The following is a 24,164-nucleotide window of genomic DNA, read 5'->3' as shown; positions in this document are numbered from 1 at the left end:
CTTATTGTGCTAATGTAAGATAATGGGAGGCCTACAGTATTACCAACTGTTTCATCGGGTGCCCACTTTTTGTAGCTTATGTTTAGGCGCCATCTTGTGGTGTTTTTGGCTAACTTCAAACTGATATCTTGGTTGAGTTTATTCAATTTAAATTAGTATACAATTTAGTCCTGCACTTTTAAGCACGATCTATACAACATTTTAATTATCTATGTAATGCAGCTATCACTGAATGTGTTACAAAAACTAAATTGAACATGTGAAATAGGCACTGCTTGCCAACATTTACTGGGGATGATTAATTAATGGATATTATTTCGTCAAACTTTAGATTCAGCTCAGAAATCATGTTCATGCTGAATGCAAATAATTCAAAAACAGTAAAAAACAAAGTACATGGTAGTCTGGTGATTCTAGTAGACCTGTATGTTATTGTTTATGGTTCCAGGAAAACACCCAGATGGGAGGGAGGCCTATAGTAAAGGTATTTGGGTGTATTTCCTTTTTAATTAAGCTTATATTATTTTATATCGTCAGGATTCTGGATGTTGATAATGGTATTGTATTTGACACCTGCTCAGACTATTTATACACCAGAGGGCGCCAGGGAGCCAATGAAAAGTTACTTGCCTCTGTTTATTTAATCATAAACTAAAAATGTTTTAAGTTCTAATGCCATGGCTTTTCTTTTTCGTCAATAACTGACGATAAAAACACATTTGTTTTGTCAGTCAGTTTACTCATAAGACTTAAAGTAGTCTATTTGCCATTTCAAAGTCATCAGCCGACATTATTTATGCGGTAAATAATTGATGAAAATGACCTCGCATTAGTCCGAGGTAGTTGGTTATTTCGGCTAAATCCTTCTAAACAAGAGGGCGTATGTATCATCTGACCTCTGTGTCAAGCAGCACTTCCGTGTTTACACACCCACAAAGACGACTGGACCAGCGGCTGTAGGGCGATGTTTACCCTGTGAGCGCGGAGTGGTGGTGAGGAAAGTGACAGTCACAGGAGAGGCGCTGATCACAGGTGATTTAGGCTCTACTGCCCTTCTCTAAAGCGGAATGTTCACTCGAAGGGGGCATGGAGATGTCAAGAAATCTACACAGAAAGTTTTGGACCCAAAGAAGGATGTAATGACCCGACTGAAACACCTCCGTGCTCTGTTAGGTGAGTGAAGTGTCACAAGGCTCAGGAGGTTGCGTTGGCGACGGTTTAGCCATGAGTTTAGCTAGCCGAAGCAGCTAGCCTTTAGCTAACGTGAAATCAATAGCGTCAAATAAAGCAATACATTAGCCGGGTGGTAGTCACTGTGTCACTACACGGTGCGGACATGCAATGGTGCAAAATGTAAAATGATTCGTGCATTTTGCAGAACCTGCTCGCATTCTGCAGTCGTCATGTGTTCGGGCTATTTTTTTCTGTTCAATAATAATGTTATTATGTATGCTAGCCGCTACCGCTAACCCTATGTTGCTAACTAGCAGCCACTGTTAGCAGCATCAGTGCCTGTGCTGATGTTGCCTTGTCAGAGCATCTGTCGCTTAGGATAAAAAAAAATGCATAAAAGCCATAGACTGTTCAATATTTGCACCCACAAATCATTAACGTTATCCAAAGTGAATTTAAAAATCTTATAGTCAGTTGTTTTTCTTTAATGCATGCCTTATTTAATTTGCTATTTCTTGCTTGTATTATTGTTCATTGCTTTATGTTGGACTTAATCACCAAAGCAAGTTCCCAGCCTGTGAATTTTGTTCACTGACAATGGCTATAAACCTTTTCTGATTCTGATCTTGTCGAAAACCTCATTTATGTTTTATTTTAAACTCAAGAAATATGGAATGAGCAAAGCAAGATGCAGGGTATTAAAACTTGGCATTATTATATTTAATTTGACGTCAATTTGTGATTATAATGCAAATACAATAATACTGGGAATGCAGTATTATAGGCTACCTGGGTAGTAGTCTGTAAATGATAGTTGGAACAATATATTTGTCTAAATTGATATTTGTATTTATACCTTTTCTTTGCAAGTTGGGTGGTTTTGTAAATGACTATTCAAGTCTGCCTTTTATTTGTTTTATGTTTTTTAAACAATACTTAAGAAAGGGGTTTACCAGGACTGTACTGCTTTAGGGTTATTGTGTCAAGTACTTTTATTATTTATCATGATATTTTCTGTAGCATGAAAATGCAACATACCCAATTTATCTATGTGCATTTCTTGAGTTATACTATAAAACCCTGTTTTGCGAAGTGGCCTCTACCCATCCGCCTATACCCTCTGTGGAAAGCTGCACAGTTGCAGACATATGTAAGTTGGGTCAAAGGAAATGTCCGTACTCTGAAAGCAATTAAGGTTAAGGTACACTTCATTGTCCCTGTAGAGAAATTTGTCCTCTGCATTTGACCCATCCTTCAATGCCGCTGGGGCATCTCCTCCGGATCAGTGGTCCCTTCGTGCAGCACCCGGGGACCCGTCTCCAGATCTTTATGCTAGGCTTGGTCAGAACTACCTTCGCTGGAGGATTTGACCTGGTGCATGTTTGTTTTAGTTGATGGGGGATACTGGAGTGCTCAGAGAAAACCCCAAACAAACACGGGGAGGAACATGCCAACTAGTCTAACCCTCAATCTTCTCGCTGTGAGGCGAGAGTGCTATCCACTCCTAATTAATGTAGGTGCATGAAACCAGCATCTAATGTCCATTCATCTTCTTGAATCTTGCTTTTGGGATTGTAATATATATTGTGTGTCGCTTAGTGGTCAAGTGGATAGCTCGCATGCAGCGTTTTTGAAATCCGTCTCCCAGAATTTGCTGCATGTCCTTCCCCAGTCTCATATCCCCATTTCACGCTGCACTGTCCTGTCCAATAAAGCCTCTAAGAAAAAAAACTGAACTATCTAGTTGTATACTGTACATCATGCTGAGCTGTCTTAGTCGACAACTTTGAGGAGGAGTTGAAAATGCAGTATGTGGCTCTATTTCACTGAAAATCTTTATCAGGGATATAAAAAATGGAGAAGCTGAGAATGGCATGAATACGGTTGTAAAGCTTTTCCTCTGGTGCTGAAGAGAGCAGGATGCTGTGTGGCAGAGAGAGAAAGAGTGTGTGCTTTTAACAATCCCTAGTTTGAGAGTAGTAGTGGTTATTTTAAACTAATTTATTTAATTAGTATATAATTGTAGTTGCCGTTTGTGGTACTGTAGCCTAAAGGAAACTCTGTGGTCAGAACTATTTTCAGAGTGGCCCTGTATTGATTTTATGCTCACTGAGCAGATTGCCGGATAGTGTGGTGAGTGTGAAAGCTGCTGCATGTTAATTTTCTAGTCATGCCTGGCTGGATTTGGCAGAGGTTGTTAATTACTGCAGCCCAGCATACCACCAGATCACTCCACTTTTCTCTTACTAAATGCACTGCGGATATTCCCTCTGACCTGTTTCTTCCTTTTGTCCTTCCCAAACTCCTGAATTGACAATATGGTAGAGATGTTTCTAAAATAACCTTTTAATCTGTTTGTCTTAATGAGAACAAGAAGTATATTCTGTCTAATGCAAAATTATGAAGTGAATCAATCAAAGCCTTTTGCACAGCAATTGATGATCACTGATACAAAATAGTGTATTTTTCACAGTGTTGTGCGGTCAGGGTCAGCTGAAAGTGTGGCTCTGAGAGGAAATCACAAGGTGAAGCAGGGCTGGAAACAATGTGGAGCACATTGTGAGGGCTCTCAAGAAGGTCCTCCGTTTGGCTCAAGTAACGCTCACATCTCTCCACTTCTGATTCGGCCTTTTGCTAAACACTTGGCTGCTACTTGTGAGCAACTTCAGCCTCTTTTCATTTGTTCTGTTATTGCCATGATATTGACACTCAAAGGACTGTCGGACTCTGTAGGTGACAGAAACAAATTATAAACCTTATACTGCATTCTTGGTAGAAAGATGCCTCTTTGCTCCAAAGTTTCCAGGGCAAAGATACTTCATTGTTCTCCTCCCTGTGTTGTTCAAACACATGTTGTTAATAAAAAGAAGTTCTGTGCCACAACTCGGGGATATTAGAATTGCAAATTGTGGTCAGAGCAGTGGACTAGCTGGAGCCAAAGCATTAGCCAAGTCCACTCCACCATTGTACTGATTAAACCTTGTAAACATTTATGTCGATTTCTATACAATCTAAGAACACTTTAGTTTTTGTTGTTCTATTGGTATTCTTGAGTTTATTGTCCTCTAAACTCAAGAATCTATTTTTGTTGCACTCATGTCAGCGGCCTACAAAAAATGTGCTGCTTTTGGAAGAAATGGACAAACTTTAGATCCATCCATGTTGAACCTGATCAATTGTTTTGGGATTGACTCCAAAAACATGCCATGTTATTTTTATATCATATATCATATAACATATAACATATAAACATAAACTTCCTTGCACGACTTGCAACAACAGGGCAGTTTCTTTTACAATTGTTAACTCAAAGGCTTCTAAAATAACACAGTATTATTAGCCATTCCCATAATACTGAATGTTGTAGGATCTGTTTTGACGCACTATAAAACCTGTTGGTCCAGTTTGTCTGTTTGCTTCGTGTGTCATCTCACGGACAAAGCCCTCTGCTTCAGCTCAGCATCTTCTTACTAATTGTATTTAACTATTTAACTATCTAGTTTTTCATCTCTTGTGGAGTCATACAATGCTCTGGTTAAGGCCGGGTCTCCACTATATGGCTGTAAATGATGACAAAATGATGACTACTGTTAAGTGTTTTTGTATCTGTTTAAAAATGAGTTGTGTTTCAAGGCCAGACTAGGGCTTGTTTTGAATACACAGGGATTAGATGTTGATGTTCCACGCTATGTACATGTCCACAGAGATGACACTTTAGCTTTATTCAATCCTCGGCTCTATGTAAGACATGAAACCATTCAAGTTGTTTTTGCTCCTCTGCTCTGTGTTCAAACATATGAGATAAGCCTCTGTACTGTAAGTGAGTGATAAGGTCAGGCTGAGCCCTGAAAGTGTCACTGTGATGTGTGTCCTCCTAAGCAGCACAGTGGACCTCGAATACCTTTGCCATGTCATGTTACAATACAATACTTTAGTTTCAATTGATAACTGTATTTTTTATTTATATGTTTATTTGATATGGGCAGGAAAAAAATGTTACAGTATCGTGGTCTGGCTGCAAAGATTTTTGATTAACAACACATCAAATTATCAATCACCATCCCTCTCTTATCCTTAATTCTGCTCTGATTCTGTTTTCTATCTACCTACATCCGCACAAACCTGACTTATGAGAACACCAGCACTGCCCACATGCAGTCTCTGCGGGCCTGCAGATATGGCTCTCGCTCAGCTCCTCTGTGCTCTGACTATAGAGAGCGAGCGAGGGAGTGCACCTGCCCAGAGCTATGCAAATGAGTGTCTGTGATCAAAGGGCCCATTAAGACTTGTGCTGGAGTTTGACATGGCATGGTAATGACTGTGCGGACTGGATTGTCTAAATGGGCTATTTCTAAAGGTTAAATACAGTTTGACACCATCAGCTGTTAATATGCATGTGACGGCATGTGTTGTGTACTCATGAAGTTTGAACAGGAAGTCATGGAGACTCCGGCCTAATGGTGAATTTGCCTGTGTAAATATGTCCAGGACTTTAGTGTGTACAATGACCTTAACCCAGTATACAGTGGGCACGCTCTCTGGACTGCTTTTGCATACAAGTCATTACATTTTCAGACACATTTTTAAATTAAACGCATTAGGGCTGGACAGTAAATCTAAGGAATGTATTAATTTCATGTTTTTAAAGTGAGGATATGTGTAGAAGGTTTTGTGTATAATGTCGTAAACTTGACGTAAACTGTGTCACTTGGTGAGTTATGTTTGACAGATTCTAGTGGTGCACCGATATGGACATTTTAGACTGATACCGATGTTAGGCTGAAAGTTTCTATAAGTTCTTACATTTTAATGGTCACATTAAAATAATGCTTTTCTACCTTCAAGGCACACAAAGCGCGTTACATGAAGGAACCACTCACCCATTCACACACCAGTGTGCGCAGACAATGGGGGCCAGGTGGGTTAAGTCTGTCTTGCTCAACGGCAGTATTCACCTGAGGCTGCTGCGATCACACCGCCAACCTGTGGATCTGACTTTTTAGAGCTTTTAAAAGTCTGTAACTATGGTATTTCTGTGTCTTTTGAATCAGAATAAAGACTGGATTCAAGTTTACAGCATGTTCTGTTATAATTTAGCCTCTGTCCACATCGGTATTTTCTTCCTTGTTTTTTTGTTTTCTTCCTGTTTTTGCAAAGGGACTGCAGAGTTAACTTTCATTACCACGGTGCACTATTGGTGGACTGATATTGGTGCTTTTGGCTGATACGGATACTACTGGATGACATGAAAATCGTCCAATACCGATACTGGGCCGATATATCAGTGCATCCCTACTCTTTATTAAAGCATCACATTGTAAAGTAGCTAAAGTTTGTGGCTTACCTTAGCTTCTGCTGGTAAAAGATCAACCGTTTTCCATCTAATGCAAAAAACTAAATAATCCAGTCTATTTTCTTCACTAACGTCATTAATGTCACAGCAGCATTCTAAAGAGCTGTGATTTGCCACAGCTCAGCTCCATGCGTGGCTCTCATTGGTTTATCTGCCACATGTCCCGCCTTCCCCGTACATTTGTTTGGTTGTTTCCGTTCATGTGTGTGGGCGCGTTTGGTGTTATTGGGATTACAAAGTGCAATATTCGGACTGTATCGACACTTGGCACTTGAGCTACCACCTGGTACATTGCAATCTCTCCTGTTAAGGTTAATGTATATTGTGCACTGTCCCTGTCTCAATAAACAAATAAAAATACGTTTAAACTCAGGAACAACAGAAAAATATGTTTATCTGTCAAATAAATGTGGTTATGCTACAGCAAGCTCAGCTCTTGATCAATGACTCTGGAGACGGTTTTAAGAGAAAAGTTCTACATCCCATAAACATTCAGCCAGTCTTTATTTTGAGTCAATCCACCTCTTATTCTTATTCGAGATTAGAGCACAAACCGCAGATGAACTAATAGTGTCGCAGATTACCGCATTGAATTTCTCCACATTTCTGTTGAATTATTTTAGAAGCAACATAAAACATGAGGCCAGTTGTCCCGACATCTGTTATTATTTTAAATTGCATTTCAAGATGAAATGTCTGTTCTTGGTCTTGGATTTTATCAAATACATTCCCCAAAAAAATGCGACTTATACTCCGGAGAGACTTGTATATGTTTTTTCTTCTCTATTATGCATTTTTTGGCTGGTGCAAAATATAGTCTGGAAAATACGGTAGACTTCTGCCATTTTTACAGGTGTGTACTGTATTAGACCTTGTGAAACAACTGCGGTTGAGAAAATAAATAAATCATCTGTTTTCCAATCCCTCAGCACGAGTGAGGAAGGTGGTCTTTTGTGTTTGTGGTATCATAGAATAAAGATGCATTATTCTATCACCTCACAATTGTTGCATCACCATTGGCTCTGTGAACGTTCTATGACCAGCTGGTGTTACAGAGGAGGAGGACTGCATTGTATTTTCTTACCAGACGGTTTAACGGAAGCACAACACAATCGAGATCTGTGACATCCAACCCAGCCCCTTTTTAGCCTGTTAGCCACCTGCCTTTCCACTGTCTATGGTCCAGTCCCAGTGCATATAGTTTGCTACAGAAAATATCACAAGAATATTGAAATCATTTCATGTCACTGACTCAACCCACATTCACTGCCAATAAACAAAAAGATATTGACCCCTTCAATGGAGACATAACAATTTTGAGAATCCAGAATCCAACCATGTGAGAGCTGCTAACAAAAAAGGCACGCTTACGTTTTTCATGTCTAATCTGTCTTTGAAAACGGATATGACTTATTTTCTGCTACATAAGACATTTTTCAGCTGTTTTATGTGTCTTAGAAATGTCTATTGGAGGATGTTCTCTTGTTCTACATAGTTTAGACTTGCTTCTATTTTTCTTGCATAGAATTCCTGAGCCTCTACAATCATTCTTATCTGCATTCTAGCGGCACGTGGTATTTCATACTTTACCTGCTGTGCTCAAGTTTACAGACTGAAACTTCTTTGGCCTAATCATTTGTTGTCTCTTTCTTTTTCAGATATTGACAAGAGTGAACTGAAGGCATTCTTTGAGAGTAACAGCTCTCAGATTTATTTTATCTTCTATGAAAATTTCATTACACTGGAAAGCAACTTAAAACAGAAAGGTAAGCGCTCGTGTTGTGTACACCTTCTTCTCACTCGACACTTGCTGTTATTGCAGTTTACAGTAGTTGAATAATTAACTGCGCTTGTGCATTACTGCTATTAGAGGGCCAGAGTACAAATGTATGTCTTTGCTCTACTTTACAATTTTAATGAGCCATTTGCATACATCAGAATCCACTTTGAGGTCTACAATATTATAGATCTGGACTGTTTCTACCATGAGAATAGGCCTTATTCCCACTGGGAGCATGTTTTCATGGTAACACAGTTTACATCCAGAATTGTTCACAAAATGGCCTATATGGTTGTTCCAGTTCCCAGAAGCGACTGCAGCATACCTTCTGGTTATGTTATTCAAATCTTTCTTGTCTTCCAGGGAACAAATCTCAAAGAGAAGAGCTGGACTCTATCCTCTTTATTTTTGAAGTAAGTTGTCCTGTATCATTGCTGTTGTCAGTACCACACCATGTTTACTAAACGGGGTGGGACCACAGTTTCCATGATGGCACAGCGCTTCTCCACACTTCCTGAATCTGTCTCCCCCAGTGAGATTTTTTTATTATTATTTTTTGAATGATGTTATTTTGAGTTTGGACATATTTTATACTGCTGGGATACGTTTGTCTTGTTTCTGTAAATGATTAGCTGTTGCTTCTCACTTATGTCGCAGGTTAAAGTCCCCTATCTTGTTTTCCCGCCTGGCTGCTAACTGAGTCAGCTCTAGTTTCCATTACAAACAGCCGGATCTCCTGTTACATTTGCTCAGGGCATGGCTATTATATTGGCGGCTGACAAAAAAATGGAGAACAGTGTTATTTCTCTGGTCGTGTCCTAGTTTTTCCTCCTGAATATGACAATAGACTTACCTTTGGACTTACACCCAGTATTTGAGGCTAACATTTTGTCTTTTAAAGGTAGATTTGGGTGGCACAGTGGTTAGCGCTCCCCCAGCAAAAAGGTCCTGGGTTCAACTTCGGCATGAGGCCTTTCTGTCTGCGTAGGTTTCCTCCTGGTGCTCCATTTACCCCTAACACTAAAACATGTACAATAGGTCTCTTTCCTATGGGGCTAGGACAGTGGGACTTTCCTGGCTAAATAAAGTTCAAGAAATAAAAAATAACTATTCAACCGGATTGTTGATATGTTTTATTTGATCATTATTATTTATTCCATGAAAAATATTGATTTAAAAAAAATCGCTCAGCCCCACTCAACAGAAAGTTAAATGGGATTTCATATCTTATCTTATCTTATAATTTGCAGTGCTTGGTTAATCTCTCTAAGTCTCTGAATAGTCAGACAATCCCAAAACACATGGTAACGTGCTCTGGGCCACACCCAGATTTCAGTTTAAATTATGTCATTTTAAGCCAAGGTTAACCCATGCCACCCTTTCATTTTGATAACCATAAAGTTTTGAATTCAAGGTTAAGTAGTTTTGTCCCATATGTATTCATATTATTTTCAGAACTGTCTTTCCATTTAAATATCAAGCAACTTGTTTTACTGTACCATATGAGCACTATAATAAACTTTACAGTGAAGAGACTCATGGACAAACGGAGGAATTCCAGGTATAAATTATATGTGTATCAAACCCTGATAAAACTCCACAGTAAACTTAAGCATCAGTAAAGGCCTCTGACATTATCTGGGGCTGGGGAAGGCAGTGAAGTAATGTGTTCGTTGTCACAACTTTATTCAAATTCATGAATCATGTGTTCCTTTCCTGTCCGCTCTCTGCCGATGTCTGCAAAACTGTGCCCTGACCAAAAACTGTTGCTGTGACTATACATTTTCTGATAGTAATTATCATATTGTGTCAGATATGTTTGCGTATTTTGCTGATAAAGCAATAGAAAGCCATGCAGCATTACTATGAATGGAATACTATCACAAAATGGAACACACTCCACTTTTTCACATGTAAAACCCCATGTTTGTCAGTGAAACCATGAGCTGTCAAATATCACATATGTGCAATGATTGGAGTTGTCTCCTGACAGAAAGTTCACAATTTCTTACAATCTGCTCGTAACATTAAATTGATTGTTGAGCTAAGCAGCTTGGCAAGGCAAGTTTATTTGTAGAGCACAATTCGTACACTAGTGCTTCACACAAGGGAAAAAGACATGAAAGACAAGAGTGCAATAAAATGCTTTCAGTCAAATAACACCGTTCTTAGCCTAGATTTGAACATTGTCAGAGTGGAAATCTGTGTCACATCTTCAGAAAGACTGTTTAGTCCTGACTCTGGCACCAGCAGGAGGCTGGTCCATGTTTAGTCCTGACTCTGGCACCAGCAGGAGGCTGGTCCATGTTTAGTCCTGACTCTGGCACCAGCAGGAGGCTGGTCCATGTTTAGTCCTGACTCTGGCACCAGCAGGAGGCTGGTCCATGTTTAGTCCTGACTCTGGCACCAGCAGGAGGCTGGTCCATGTTTAGTCCTGACTCTGGCACCAGCAGGAGGCCGGTCCATGTTTAGTCCTGACTCTGGCACCAGCAGGAGGCCGGTCCATGTTTAGTCCTGACTCTGGCACCAGCATGAGGCTGGTCCATGTTTAGTCCTGACTCTGGCACCAGCAGGAGGCTGGTCCATGTTTAGTCCTGACTCTGGCACCAGCAGGAGGCCGGTCCATGTTTAGTCCTGACTCTGGCACCAGCAGGAGGCCGGTCCATGTTTAGTCCTGACTCTGGCACCAGCAGGAGGCCGGTCCATGTTTAGTCCTGACTCTGGGCACCAGCAGGAGGCCGGTTCATGTTTAGTCCTGACTCTGGCACCAGCAGGAGGCCGGTCCATGTTTAGTCCTGACTCTGGGCACCAGCAGGAGGCCGGTCCATGTTTAGTCCTGACTCTGGGCACCAGCAGGAGGCCGGTCCATGTTTAGTCCTGACTCTGGGCACCAGCAGGAGGCCGGTCCCTGTTAAGTCCTGACTTTGGGCACCAGCAGGAGGCCGGTCCCTGTTTAGTCCTGACTTTGGGCACCAGCAGGAGGCCGGCCCCTGTGGTCCTCAGTGCCATATGAACCATCTCGGACTCTAACATGTCTGTTAGTCTTTTTGTAGGGTGATTTTGTTGTTGTGCATTGTTTAGTAGCCTAAGTGGGCCTTTCCCACAAGATGCCGTTTTCACTCACACATTCAGTGAATTTATCTAACCTAACCAGAGGAAGTATATTAGCAAAAACCTACCATAACATAAAGCAAGCATGACTTATCATGAAAAGCCTCTGGAGAAAAGGTTATTCTACAATAAATCCATCCATGTGTCCTGCGTGCCTCCTCTGCCTGACCAATGTGCGATGCCCTCTCAGTCAACATGTGCTCCAGGGTGCCCCCTATCATAGGAAGTCCTTAAGACTGCAATCACTGGGAACAATTGGGATTTAGACTGTAATTACTGTTCGTAGCAGGAAAATAGTTAACAGTTAGGACCATAACTCGACAAAGGAGTTGCAACTAATTGAAACATAAACTTCTCTCTCATGTAAACTCTTCATTAAAAGGGTGTAAATTACTAATCACATGGATGATGTGGTCATTTTCAAAAGAACTGTTTCTGTAAGCAGCTTAGCCCTTATTTGTCCCTCTTTAGCCTCCGTTGATGAGTGAGTGCCTTTCCTCATGCGCTTAGAAGATCCAAGTTTGTCTTGAGTGCGGTGTACAGCAGAGATACAGCTTTGATCCACAGTTTCAGCCACACAAGCCATAAACCTGCACATTTAAACCACTCATTGTTTTGTTTACACACAAATCATTACCAAGCACAATTGAATAAAGATTTAGCTTTTTTTTACTGAAATTATTTAGCATTTTTTGGCAAATTCTGTATTATTTGCGCCCATGAGCTTATGTTTTTCAGTCACGTTTAGTCACTCTTGGTCATTACTTGTTGAATTCAATTGCAGCTGCTTCTGTCTCGTAGTGTGGAGCGGTTACGACTGGACTAGGGATCTCAAAATTATTAGGTTAATCAATAATCACACTCAGTCCAGTCGTGTAGTGTGGACCTCAGACTCTATAATCACTCTCAGTCCAGTCGTGTAGTGTGGACCTCAGACTCTATAATCACTCTCAGTCCAGTCGTGTAGTGTGGACCTCAGACTCTATAATCACTCTCAGTCCAGTCGTGTAGTGTGGACCTCAGACTCTATAATCACTCTCAGTCCAGTCGTGTAGTGTGGACCTCAGACTCTATAATCACTCTCAGTCCAGTCGTGTAGTGTGGACCTCAGACTCTCTATAAACACACTCAGTCCAGTCGTGTAGTGTGGACCTCAGACTCTATAATCACTCTCAGTCCAGTCGTGTAGTGTGGACCTCAGACTCTATAATCACTCTCAGTCCAGTCGTGTAGTGTGGACCTCAGACTCTCTATAAACACACTCAGTCCAGTCGTGTAGTGTGGACCTCAGACTCTATAATCACTCTCAGTCCAGTCGTGTAGTGTGGACCTCAGACTCTATAATCACTCTCAGTCCAGTCGTGTAGTGTGGACCTCAGACTCTATAAACACACTCAGTCCAGTCGTGTAGTGTGGACCTCAGACTCTCTATAAACACACTCAGTCCAGTCGTGTAGTGTGGACCTCAGACTCTATAATCACTCTCAGTCCAGTCGTGTAGTGTGGACCTCAGACTCTATAATCACTCTCAGTCCAGTCGTGTAGTGTGGACCTCAGACTCTTTATAATAAGATAAAATAATCCTTTAATGTCCACACAAGGGGAAATTTCACACTCATTCCAGTCGTGTAACTGGACAAGTCATGTAGCGTGATCTGCATAAATCAGATCACACTCCTGTCATGACAAGCTGTGTGACCTGTTTTATAGGTTTTAGTAGTGGCTAAACCCCCGTTTACGCTGATTCTGTTCTAGTAATGGATATGTGGGGGTTCTTTGTGGGGGCCCCACCCCCACTATCATTAGGCACCATCACTGCTTTGTGCTACGATCTCTTTGTGCTTGTTACACGTGTAGCATTCACGTCGGAGTGAGCCAGGAGACTGTCCTGAATATGCAACCACCCCACATTTTATTTTGCCAAATGTTAATGTTTTTTGCTTTTTTCCTGTGTATATTATTGGTTTTGGCTAGCGCTGATGCAATGGGTTTAGCTTATGCCCATCAACCACTGGGTCACCAACGTTCAGGTGTTAAAACTATACTTATAATCAGAAAGTTTTCAGTTCGAGCCACGCCCCATGCAGTGTTATGTCGGAGTGTATGAATGTACAATGTAATGTATAGCTAAATAGAGTTTAAAATAAAGTGTAATATAACATAAATGCATTGATTGTACAGTCGTTGTGTCTTGTTGCCTTTTTTGCATACTCCAGTCTATGGTGATATGTAGCTTGTTGCTAGTGTGGGCAGCGTAAAATGGCTGAGGTTATACATTTCAACAAATAAAATGCCAAACTGATAAAATTAGTAACAATAAGATTAAAAAGTCTGTTCTGTAGTCATTATTTTGTAATGTTAGTTTAAGCCCCAATCCGTTTAGTCTGCAAAGCACTGATGGGACTAAATCAAAAACATCAGCATTCTGTTTTGGTAACATTTTAGTTTGAGTCATGTTAAGGTCTTGTGAAACAAGTTGATTCCTTGTGTGTTGTGATTCCCATCTCTGTCCATGACCTGCTGATGTCACAGGGTTGTGAGACAGGTTATGAGACTCAGAGTGAAGCCTGAGCGTATCCTTTTCCTCAGACCTTTTTCCCAGGATATGACCCCACCGTGACCTACTGTCTGTCACCCGGACCTGACTCAGCTTTCAGTTTCCCTTAATCCCTGCCTTTACTCCTGACTCAACAGTTGGGCTTGATTATTGTTGCCACATCAGTATTTTGTATTTTTAAGGCATCTAACTTTCTTTCAGTTGGATAGTTAGATCATCTGCAGGTGCTTTAGCTTCAACCTGAAAGCACAAAAGAAGCTGCTCAGGCTGTTTACCCACTGCTGCTGCCATCTACTGGTGATGCCATCACAAACAGACGCTTTTTGTTGTTGCATCGTCTGAATATTGTAGTGGTTGCATTACTAATCAAGTAGAATAGACAAGTAGAGGTGGACAATATATCAAGTATATTGTTGCTGTTTTGCAAAATTTGAATATCTTGTATATTGTTTATAGGATAAAATGCTACAAAATAGGATAATTCATAATAAAAATGAAACTAGTTTGGTTTTAAACTTTCATATAACAGTATAAGATATATTTCTGCACCTTTGTGGTCAATTTTAAAGACATTACCAAGATTGCCGTTGGATTGAAATAATATAATCTTAATATTGTTATCAAGATACTCCAGAAAAAATCCTGATATTCATTTTTGTGTATAAGATAACATGACCTTTATTCGTCCCACAATGGGGGAATTTCAGTGTTACAACACAGATTAGACAAAATCTATATAAGTCTAATAATAATAAAAACTTATAGTCTTAATAATAAGAATAACTCTTATTTATAGCTGTTGTATTCATAGAAAATATTGAATATTGCAATATCGCCCACCCCTATGTAGCAGTAGCAATGTTGATATCCAAGTTGCTCTTGTCAATGGCCCAGTGCATTTTAACTACACCTTGGAAAGCAATGTCTTTTACCGCAACAATAAATCAATGTTCTCAAGCAACAAATAATATTTTGAGCCGTCTAATGTGGATTGTATTATCAAGATGCTAAATTTGTCTTTCTGCTTATTATGCTGCCTCTTCGTGTACCCAACATGTAATGGTAGTAAAATAAATATAATGCGCCTGCTTTTATACGACACATTTTAGTTTGATGCGGTTTTGAAAATTGTTATTCTTAACAACACATTAACTACTTCATTTTTTTCAAAAGTCTTGTCTGTTTCCTTCAGAAAGCCCTCGTAGACCACCTGAGAGAACTATATTCTTTGTCATGTTCTAGGCCTGCGTCTGGAAAGCTAAGTGCGGATCATGTAAATGTGTGAAGGCTGCAGTTCTACCGCTGTAATGCCCCTATCTTTATGCTGGACTATAGTCGCAGATTAGAGGGACTGCACCATCCTCTAGCCCAGCTCTCTCTGAGATCATCTTGTATCAGCCAGTAAATTCCTCATTGGAACTATGACCATCACACCCCAGCAGGAAGTCTTTCAGAGCTAGCTTCACCATCTCATTTCTACCCTCTGTCACTTGATATGCTTTCACAAATACACAGACGAAAGCTTAAGATGGTTCCCTCGCTGTGTTACTTCCCAGCATAATGTGTTGTCTACAGAGAAGACGTCCACATCATGTACAGGAGCTGCATTAACTCCAACATTCAACCCCATCCTAAACTCATCTTGTCTGGAGTGTTGCACGTCTTTCAGGGTCACTTATGTTCTTATTACAAGGATCTGGTTGTCAGATTTATCATGAGTTTTGTCCATGTGGCAAAAATGAATAATAAACATTACCTTTTTAGTAAAGCAGTAAGCTTTACTGTTAAACTGTTTGACATATTACGGTTGTATGTATAATGTTTTAGAAATTGAAAATACATTTTAAAAAAGTTTAATAAAAGTCTTAAACTATAAGTTAATTAAGGCCGTTGTGGTCATTGTGTCCTTAGGCAAGACACTTGTCCCACCTTGCCTTGAATTAATGTTGAACCTGTATAGTGTAAGGCATTATTTATTTAATTGTTATTATCATTACCATCTACAAATGACAATGAAAGACAAGATTTAGGGCTTTTGTCAACTTAATTCTTGGTTGACAAAAGACTCACTCCATATATTCGGCATATAAATACTCATGTTTTAACAAAATTATTAATTTATTAAAACATGGTTGATTAAGACGCCATCGAATGATTAATTGACTCTTATACTAAAGGTCTAAGATGATGGGTTTTTTGTTTGTATGTTTTATTGCCTTTTTGATGAAGGCTTGATTAGATATTCTTATCAAGTAGAATTTCCTGCTGCTATGACAGGAACTGGTGGTCCCATTGAAAATGGGGTAATGAGTCCTTGGCAAAATAAGGCCACCAAAGATGAATTGCTTTTTTCATATTAATTGTGTAGTGACATTAATACATTTTTATATTTTTGTTTCCTATACAGAAAATTTTACAGCTTTTGCCTGAGAAAATCTACAATCGATGGCAATTTCACAGCATAGGTAAATGGAATCTCTTCTTTCCTTTCTCTCCTATAATCCTTAAATAGCACAATATCAAAAAGTCACCTCAGCCAAACATTCACTGTGTTTAAAAAATGTTTGATTTGAAATTCATAAGTAGCATGTGATGTTTGCAGCATTGCTCAATTCTAACTCTCAATTTAGGTAGAGATACCTACACATTTTATAATGCCAATTTTTACTAATCGTTGGCCAAATATTTAGCTTTATGATATTGTCATTCCCACTATTACATTGTTTTCATTATTTTACTACAAGGGAATGCTGCCTTCTAATTTTTCTATTTACAGGATCCATACTCAAAAAACTTCTACACACTGGAAACTCATTTAAGGTAATGACTGCTGATTCTTTGAGTTACTCATTGAAATTATTAAAAAAGAAGATGAAGACATGTGTTAATGTTTTGGTAAAAATCATCCCGTTTCTAGATCCGTTGTGAGGGCATCCGGCTCTTCCTGCTGTGGTTACAGGCACTAAGGGAAAACTGTGCTGAAGAGCAGTTTCTTATCTTTGCCTGTCTGGTACCAGGTTTCCCTGCAGTGCCTTCCTCTCGAGGGCCCTGCACTCTGGACACCATCATCTACAATCCTTTCTCTACACCTCCAGATGGTGAGCCACACAATGACAGTGTTTTCTTTCGGACATAAACTCTGTCTTTAATATCAGTGTCTATACAAACAGCAAAGGTGGTGCCCGAGGAGATAACTCCACTTATACCAGCTGTAGTGGGAGAAAAGGTCGCAGAAGATCAGACCTCCTCCATTCTTGAAATATTGCTCAAGTTCATGGTCATTCAGGTAACGAAACACAAACAGTAATATTCTGTTTGCCAAAGCAAAGCCTGCTTTAACTATTGTGTTACTGACAATCTATTGTCAGTGTTGTCAGTGATTGTACGCTGCTGAAAGCCTCCTCTGAATCTGCTGTCTGACCTTGCTGTGTGCTTTGTTTGATCCACCTACCAGGCAGCCAGTTTAGAATGGCGGAACAAAGAGAACCAGGACACAGGCTTCAGGTTCCTCTTTAGTCTGTTCAAGAAATACTACCTGCCACATCTCTTCCCTTCTTTCACCAAGCTCACCAATTTGTACAAACCTTTATTAGGTAAGGTCAATTGCATTATATACTTCCATAATAAACTTTGTTTATTTTTCAAACACCTCAGGAAAAACACAATATAGAATGTTATGCTTGAATGGAGCTTTTATTGCAGAGCCTAATCAATCAATCAATCAATCACAATTTTCCTTTATTGCCTTGATACCCATTTAAATTATACTTGATTCTGCCTAATTTGATGGTTTTAAGATGATGTTAATTACAATATTTTTTTAAAGGTGCCCTTTTAAATATAAAGTCAAAATCGATATATTTGAATTTGGAATAATATTTTTTGTCTCTTATGTGTTATTAGAGCTGCCCCACCACAGACCTAAACCCCTGTATGTGCCAGTCACCCGGAATAATGAAAGCACCTTCTGCACAAGGGACCAGTACCTGGCGCCTCGTGTGGCCTTCATCACCTGGCTTGTCACCTTCTTTCTAGAGAAGAAATATGTCAGCAGTGCTGCCACAGCACAGAGCGCCAAGAATGGCACAGAGGTCATTAAGCTCATCCAGGTGCTTATTCGTTCTTCTTCCTTTTTGTGTTTGTGTGAACAAAATAGCAGATCAAATTTAATTTATAAAGCTTGAAGTTCTTTAGCTACGTCCAGCATCTGTATGTCTGACTGTCCTTTTGGTTATAGACTGTCACTGCAGGCGGTGGCCAAGAGAAGGATAAGACTGATGGGGACACAAACGGACCAGCGGGCGAGCCAGAGAAGAACCACTCCAACAGCAGCACTCTATCTAACAGACGACCCAGTGACTCCAGTCTGTGTAGCATTGAGGAGGAGCATCGGCAGGTCTATGAAATGGTGCATGGAATTCTGCTCTCCACCAGGGAAAATGTGAATTTTGTCAATGAGGTCTTTCATCAGGTATGTGTGACGGGTTTAACCACTATCTAATAGAGCTGGGTTGAAATAATCGATTTTCCGATTTTTAATCTATTCGCATATTAATTACCAATTATCGATTTGTACGTCCAAAGATCGATGTTTTTTTTTGTTTTTTTTTAAATGAAAATTCTTTTCTACATTTCCCTCAGTGAACTTCAATCTACCTTCAAGAAAGATAATTCAGGACTCCTGGATTATCTTTCTTGAAGGTAGATTGACCCTTAACCTTTTCATCAGTCTTCCAGCCATCAGTAACTACCAATACTTGTAAGATTTGCTGTTTAATATTGATATAATACTAGTTTTAATATGTTGCCTCTCTACACAGTCATGAAGTGAAGGAAACGGTTCAAATACACTCATTTTTAATAACATTAACCCCCGGATCGAATCGAAGACGGATCGAATCGGAAATCAGATCGAAATCGGAGCAAATCGGATGGAATCTGAGAAATCGGAAAAAAATTGATTTTCCATCCATCCATCCATTTTCTACCGCTTGTTCCCTTTCGGGGTCGCGGGTGACTGGAGCCTATCCCAGTGACTTCGGGCCTTAGGCGGGGCACACCCTGGACAGTGGCCAACTTGTCGCAGGGCCAACACAGAGACATAGACTTTACAGACATTCACTCTCACATTCATTCACTAGGGCCAATTTTAGAGTCACCAATTTTACCTGACACATGCATGTCTTTGGACGGTGGGAGGAAGCCAGAGAACCCGGAGAGAACCCACGGTAACACGGGGAGAACATGCAGACTCCACCCAGAGATGTTGGTCTGGTTCGGGAATCTAACCCATGATCTCCTTCTTGGGAGGCAAGAGCGCCTCCCAATAACCGCCTTTGCACCCCAAAAACAAAACAAAAAAACGATTTTGAAACGTAAAAATCGGAATCGAAACGATTCTTGAAATTTGAATCGAAACCCAGCTCTACTATCTAATCAGCAGTGAATATTTATAAAAGTCTCCTATCTGCATTGCATTTTACAGTTGCTTGGCCCTTTGTATGTATTACATATATGCAGTATTATATTAGTTAACCCCCAGGTCCTTTAGTATTACCTTAATTGGTTTGATGGCCATTGTGATACTATGTTGCCCTCTAGTGGTACTTTGCTTTCATTTTAAATATTGTTTTACCTGTTGCCTGTTATGTTATGTTTTTTCCAGGCCTTTTTGTTGCCATCCTGTGAGGCTTCTGCTACCAGAAAAGTTATCCGCGTGTATAGAAAGTGGATTCTGCAGGAAAAGCCAAGCTTTATGACAGAACCTGAAAAGAACACACAAGGGGATGAAGTAGATGAAGGCACAGCACAGCTAATCACTGCAGATAATAACAGCATGCATGTACAGGTACGATCCTGCTATTTAAGTGTAACAAAAATATGTTTTACTTTCACTGTTGTTTCCATTAATATACATAATTGTTTACTTGCTAAATCTAAACTTAATTTCTGTGAAATGTGTGACAATGTTGGTGTGTTTGATGCATTACTAAAGGAAATAGTATTTTTTTAATACACAGTATTTTTGGAAACTATTTGGTGTAATCCCTCATTCGTCCAGGAGTTGTAGTCATCTGGACGTTTCAACTCTCATCCAAAAGTCAATCCCAATCTGTGGATCTAGTCTGAGAACTCTGATATTAATCTTACTTTGTGTAAACCTTGCCTACTGGGCGAAACCTCCTAATAATAGCAGTTTATCTACTTGTAGTACAGTTTTAAGTGTCCCCTGAAATGCCACAAACCACTTTTTTGAAGACTGTGAGGTGAAGATTCTAAGCGAGAGTGAGAGAAGAGATGGTTTGAAAGAAGAGTTAAGGAGGCCACAGGAATTGAGGTTTAAGGTTTACTCGTTTAATTTACCCGTAATATACAGCAACATTCTGAAGCCATGGGGCAACAACAGCCCTGTTCATTAAAGATTCTAATCAGATACTCTTCAGTGATGAGGAGCTGCAGCATATGGCCCATTACAGATCTGATAGGGTAACAAAGAAGAGGTATTTAATTTCTTTGCCTTTTTATCAAAAACACTTAAATGTCCTGCGTAGTGATACTAGTGATACTACTAGTGATACTGCAATTCTAGAATGAGTGGCTTGTGTCCGATACTGTTAATAAAGATGTTGGCATAAAGATAAGTATGTATACATTATTAGCTAAAATTATACAGTTATGTTTTACATCTAAAAAGAGATATAAGAAGTTTAATGCTGTAATCCAAAGGTTTTCCTGTGGTGTGACTTGAAAAATTACGTATTTAAAAAGACAGTTATACAAAAACCAGAAAGCACATCTTTCATTTATACTCCTGGACAAGCTCTGGTGTTAAAGGTTTAACAGGTCAAAATAAATAATTATATTCTTAGGTGTTTTTGTAAAATCCAGGTATTCTGTAAAACTTTGAACATACATATCATTTTGATGTGCTCCAGTCATACTGCAACATTTCTTTATAACTATACTGTTCTGAAACTACAAAAGTAAGCCCCCCACAGGCCACCATGATAACAGCTTAAATTAAAGTGTGTATATTTTTTATGATTTTCAAACTTTGACTTCATTAGTCATAATAATAAATATAAATGGCAGTATTAGAACTATTTTTTTTTCTTTATCTATTGTGCTTTATTTAACCAGGTAAGAAACCCATTGAAATCGAAACCTCTTTTACAAGGGTGACCTAGGGCAAAGGGAAAACACTACAGCTCACAAGTTATAAAAACATTTACACCAATAATATTTTTTTTTTTTTACAAAAAACCCCAATTGAATCCAGCTCTCCCAACCTCAAGTCTATTTGAAGAGTGTTTCAACCTACTGGAGCTTGAACAGAATGCTCTTTCCCCAGTCAGTCCTTACACACCGACGGGCTGTACATATTGCGTGAGCGCAGGGCATAATGACCCTCCGCTCTCTGCACCAGGGCACAGTAAGAGGGGGCCCAATTACACAAACTTTATAAACTAAACTAGTTATCCAATGTGTGAACCTCCTGGCACCCAAACAAGGCCACCCAGCTCTTGCATAAAGGTCACAATGGTGGGCGAGCCTGCGAAAACTGTTGTTTATCTCAGAGCATGTGTCCAGGGATTTAAGACATTTGGTGGTAGCATTACTATAAAGAACATCACCACAATCTAAAAGAGGCATAAAAGTGAATGATACTAGACATTTTCAAGTTTGCAGGGTAAAACAGGCTTTATTACGATAAAAGAGTCCAAGAAGCAATTTGTGAAGGAAAGGTCATCAAATATTTTAAAAAACTGCTTTTTAACATATTTTTCCCATCGCACAAGGGAGACTCAGAATTCTATCCAAATGTTTGGTGCAATTTTCACATAAGGAACACCTTTTCTGACCATTTAAACAACAAAATAAAGGTGGTCTTATATGGGTGTTTTTAAGGGGTTTTGGCCCAGTATACATGGTTGCTGGGGATTGGTTGGGACATGGTTTGTTACATTCCTAAGTACAATTATAAACCTAAAATTGCTAAAATTGCATAGAATAAGATTGTGTGATACGAGTAGTCCAACCTGCCATGCAATTTCAGTTCATGTCTGAAAATTAAAAAAATGCATACCCCTCTATATTTCACTTGTATAGGCTGAGAGCCTTGGTCACAAGCGGTCATCCAGCTGGGGGAGAACTTATTCTTTTAGTAGTGCCATTAATCGGGGTTTCTTCACTGAGGAACAGAATAGAGACGTCAAAGCTGGTATCCAGCCTACACTACAGGTGTGTATGTAACAGTTGATTCATGTAGGAATACAATTGTAAATACAATATTTTTGTTCATGTTTTTCACCCATTACTTTGCAATCTATTCATACCATAGGTCTTCCTGACCAATTCATCCAATGTGTTCCTTTTGGAGCCTTGTCAGGATGTCCCTAAACTGTTGGAAAACCAGGTGGAGGTTTGCAAAGGTGTTCTAAGTATATATCGCCACATGATTATGGAGCACACAATGAACACACAGACATGGTGATTCAATGTATTTGATGTTTGATTAACTGATTACTTCAGAATTACTCAGCCATGTTCTTTGCCTGTATTTTTAGGGAACAGCTACTGCAAGTGCTGCTGAGAATCACAGAGGCCGTGATGAAAAGGCCACATGTTAACCAAAGAAAAGACTGCTTTGCTGAAAGTTTAGCATCTATTCTTTTTAGAGTATGTATTCACTTCCACATCTTTTTCATCTCAACTTTTCCTATGCTTTTGGGGGGTTGTCTTTTGGCCTGCGGGTTAACCGCGGTGCCCACCAAGAAATTATATTGTCATTGTGGTGGGTTTGGGGCAGGTTTTAAAATGATGACGTCTACGAAAGAAAGACTCAAGCTTCCCAGTTAATTTTAAATTATTATTAGTCGTCATAGGCTGGATATGTTGTATGTATGTTAAGCTCTTTCAGGTGCTTCTTCCGACTGACTCAAAACCGTAGTCCAAATTAAGATATTGCATTTTAATACGCAACCTTTTTAATAGGCCTAGACGCAGGGCGGTTTGAAAAAGAGACTGTGGTGAGGGGCGTATCAGAGAATGCCAAAATTGCGGGACCTGCGTGATTGAAAAACAGCATCACTAATACAAATGATTATTAAATTACGTTACAGTGTTAGTGCTTGAGCAAGGTTTGCATTTTGTGTTTTCAGACCATCATTGTTGCATGGGTGCGAGCAAATCTGTGTGCATTCATTGCCCGGGAGCTGTGGGACGAGCTGTTGGCAGTTTTTTCCTCTCTCACCTGCTGGGAGGAGCTGGTGACTGAATGGGCCAGCATCATGGACTCTCTAACAACTGTGCTGGCCCGAACTGTTTATGGTCTGGATATGAACAACCTGCCTCTGGACAAACTCAGTGAACAGAAGGAGAAAAAGCAAAGGGGACGAGGTAAGAAGACTGCATTGGAGCTTTGAAACATGTTACATGAGCTACCCTTAAGTCTAATCAGATTATTTTTTTCTTCCACAAAACTTTATTTCAACCACCGTATTAATATTTATGTTTTAAAATCAGCATATTCATGGTGTTATATACAGCATTCTAACTCCCTTTAATTAAAAACACTTATTGTGTCAGGGGTTGGCCATGACTCTCAGAAGTCTGCAGCAGTGGCACGCTCCTTCTCTCTGAGCTGGAGAAACCATGGAGAGCAGAGTGCGCCGGGGGCCCAGGAGCCAATGAGGATTCGCTCTGCTACAACATCAGGAGCTCCTGATGTGGATAAGGCTCGCAACAATGTCCGACAGAAAGCCAACGGTTAGGAGTTATATAGTCATAAGTATAGTGCATTGTACCGTCATTTACAATACACAAAAACAGATTATATGCTATATTGTACATGCACCATTATTTATCCATATCCTTAATTAACATAATTTTGCAACTGAGACGACTACATTGAAACCCATTGACTCATCCATATGTACATCAGTCCAGGTGCTTCTGAAAGCACTAACCCTTTAGACAAAGGCCAGCAGATGGCCCATATTGTGCTTATCTTGTGTTCCAGACCATGTTTCCTTGTCAGCTCCATTAGTGTTGAGTACAATGTCCTGATGACATGTAAAAGGCTAGTTTTGTCTGCTGATTGTTATTATCTTAAGTCCAGCAGGGCAAACAACTCTAAACTTTGGCTTGTGGAGTCTAAATAAGTTGAGTTAAACTGGCAGGCCAATAGT

General features: G+C 39.8%; 1 protein-coding gene across 7 annotated transcripts in view; it reads left to right on the top strand.

Moving 5' to 3' along the window:
• The first annotated feature begins 930 nt into the window (after positions 1-930).
• ralgapa2 (Ral GTPase activating protein catalytic subunit alpha 2) overlaps positions 931-24,164 on the top strand; it is a 69,221-nt gene continuing 45,987 nt past the window's right edge. For 6 of the 7 annotated variants that reach the window (XR_011928378.1, XM_072457810.1, XM_072457807.1 and 3 more), the window contains exons 1-16: positions 931-1,173; positions 8,185-8,292; positions 8,670-8,719; positions 16,382-16,439; positions 16,751-16,794; positions 16,892-17,072; positions 17,145-17,260; positions 17,429-17,567; positions 17,878-18,083; positions 18,212-18,445; positions 19,640-19,822; positions 22,084-22,215; positions 22,316-22,464; positions 22,542-22,653; positions 23,136-23,373; positions 23,563-23,742. Coding sequence is in view for 6 of the 7 variants with exons in the window: in XM_072457810.1 (XP_072313911.1) it covers positions 1,068-1,173; positions 8,185-8,292; positions 8,670-8,719; positions 16,382-16,439; positions 16,751-16,794; positions 16,892-17,072; positions 17,145-17,260; positions 17,429-17,567; positions 17,878-18,083; positions 18,212-18,445; positions 19,640-19,822; positions 22,084-22,215; positions 22,316-22,464; positions 22,542-22,653; positions 23,136-23,373; positions 23,563-23,742 (2,236 nt within the window). In the remaining variant the exon portion in view is untranslated. The remainder of the gene's footprint in view (positions 1,174-8,184; positions 8,293-8,669; positions 8,720-16,381; positions 16,440-16,750; positions 16,795-16,891; positions 17,073-17,144; positions 17,261-17,428; positions 17,568-17,877; positions 18,084-18,211; positions 18,446-19,639; positions 19,823-22,083; positions 22,216-22,315; positions 22,465-22,541; positions 22,654-23,135; positions 23,374-23,562; positions 23,743-24,164) is intronic. The other variant, XM_072457809.1, reaches the window with a different exon arrangement.

Source organism: Eucyclogobius newberryi, unplaced genomic scaffold (assembly GCF_026437365.1).
Source record: "Eucyclogobius newberryi isolate DKJ021-1_F unplaced genomic scaffold, fEucNew1.0.hap1 SCAF_21, whole genome shotgun sequence".
Taxonomy (NCBI): Eukaryota; Metazoa; Chordata; class Actinopteri; order Gobiiformes; family Gobiidae; genus Eucyclogobius; species Eucyclogobius newberryi.
The sequence above is the reverse complement of the archived record's forward strand: the minus strand, read 5'-3'. Positions and strand labels throughout refer to the sequence as shown.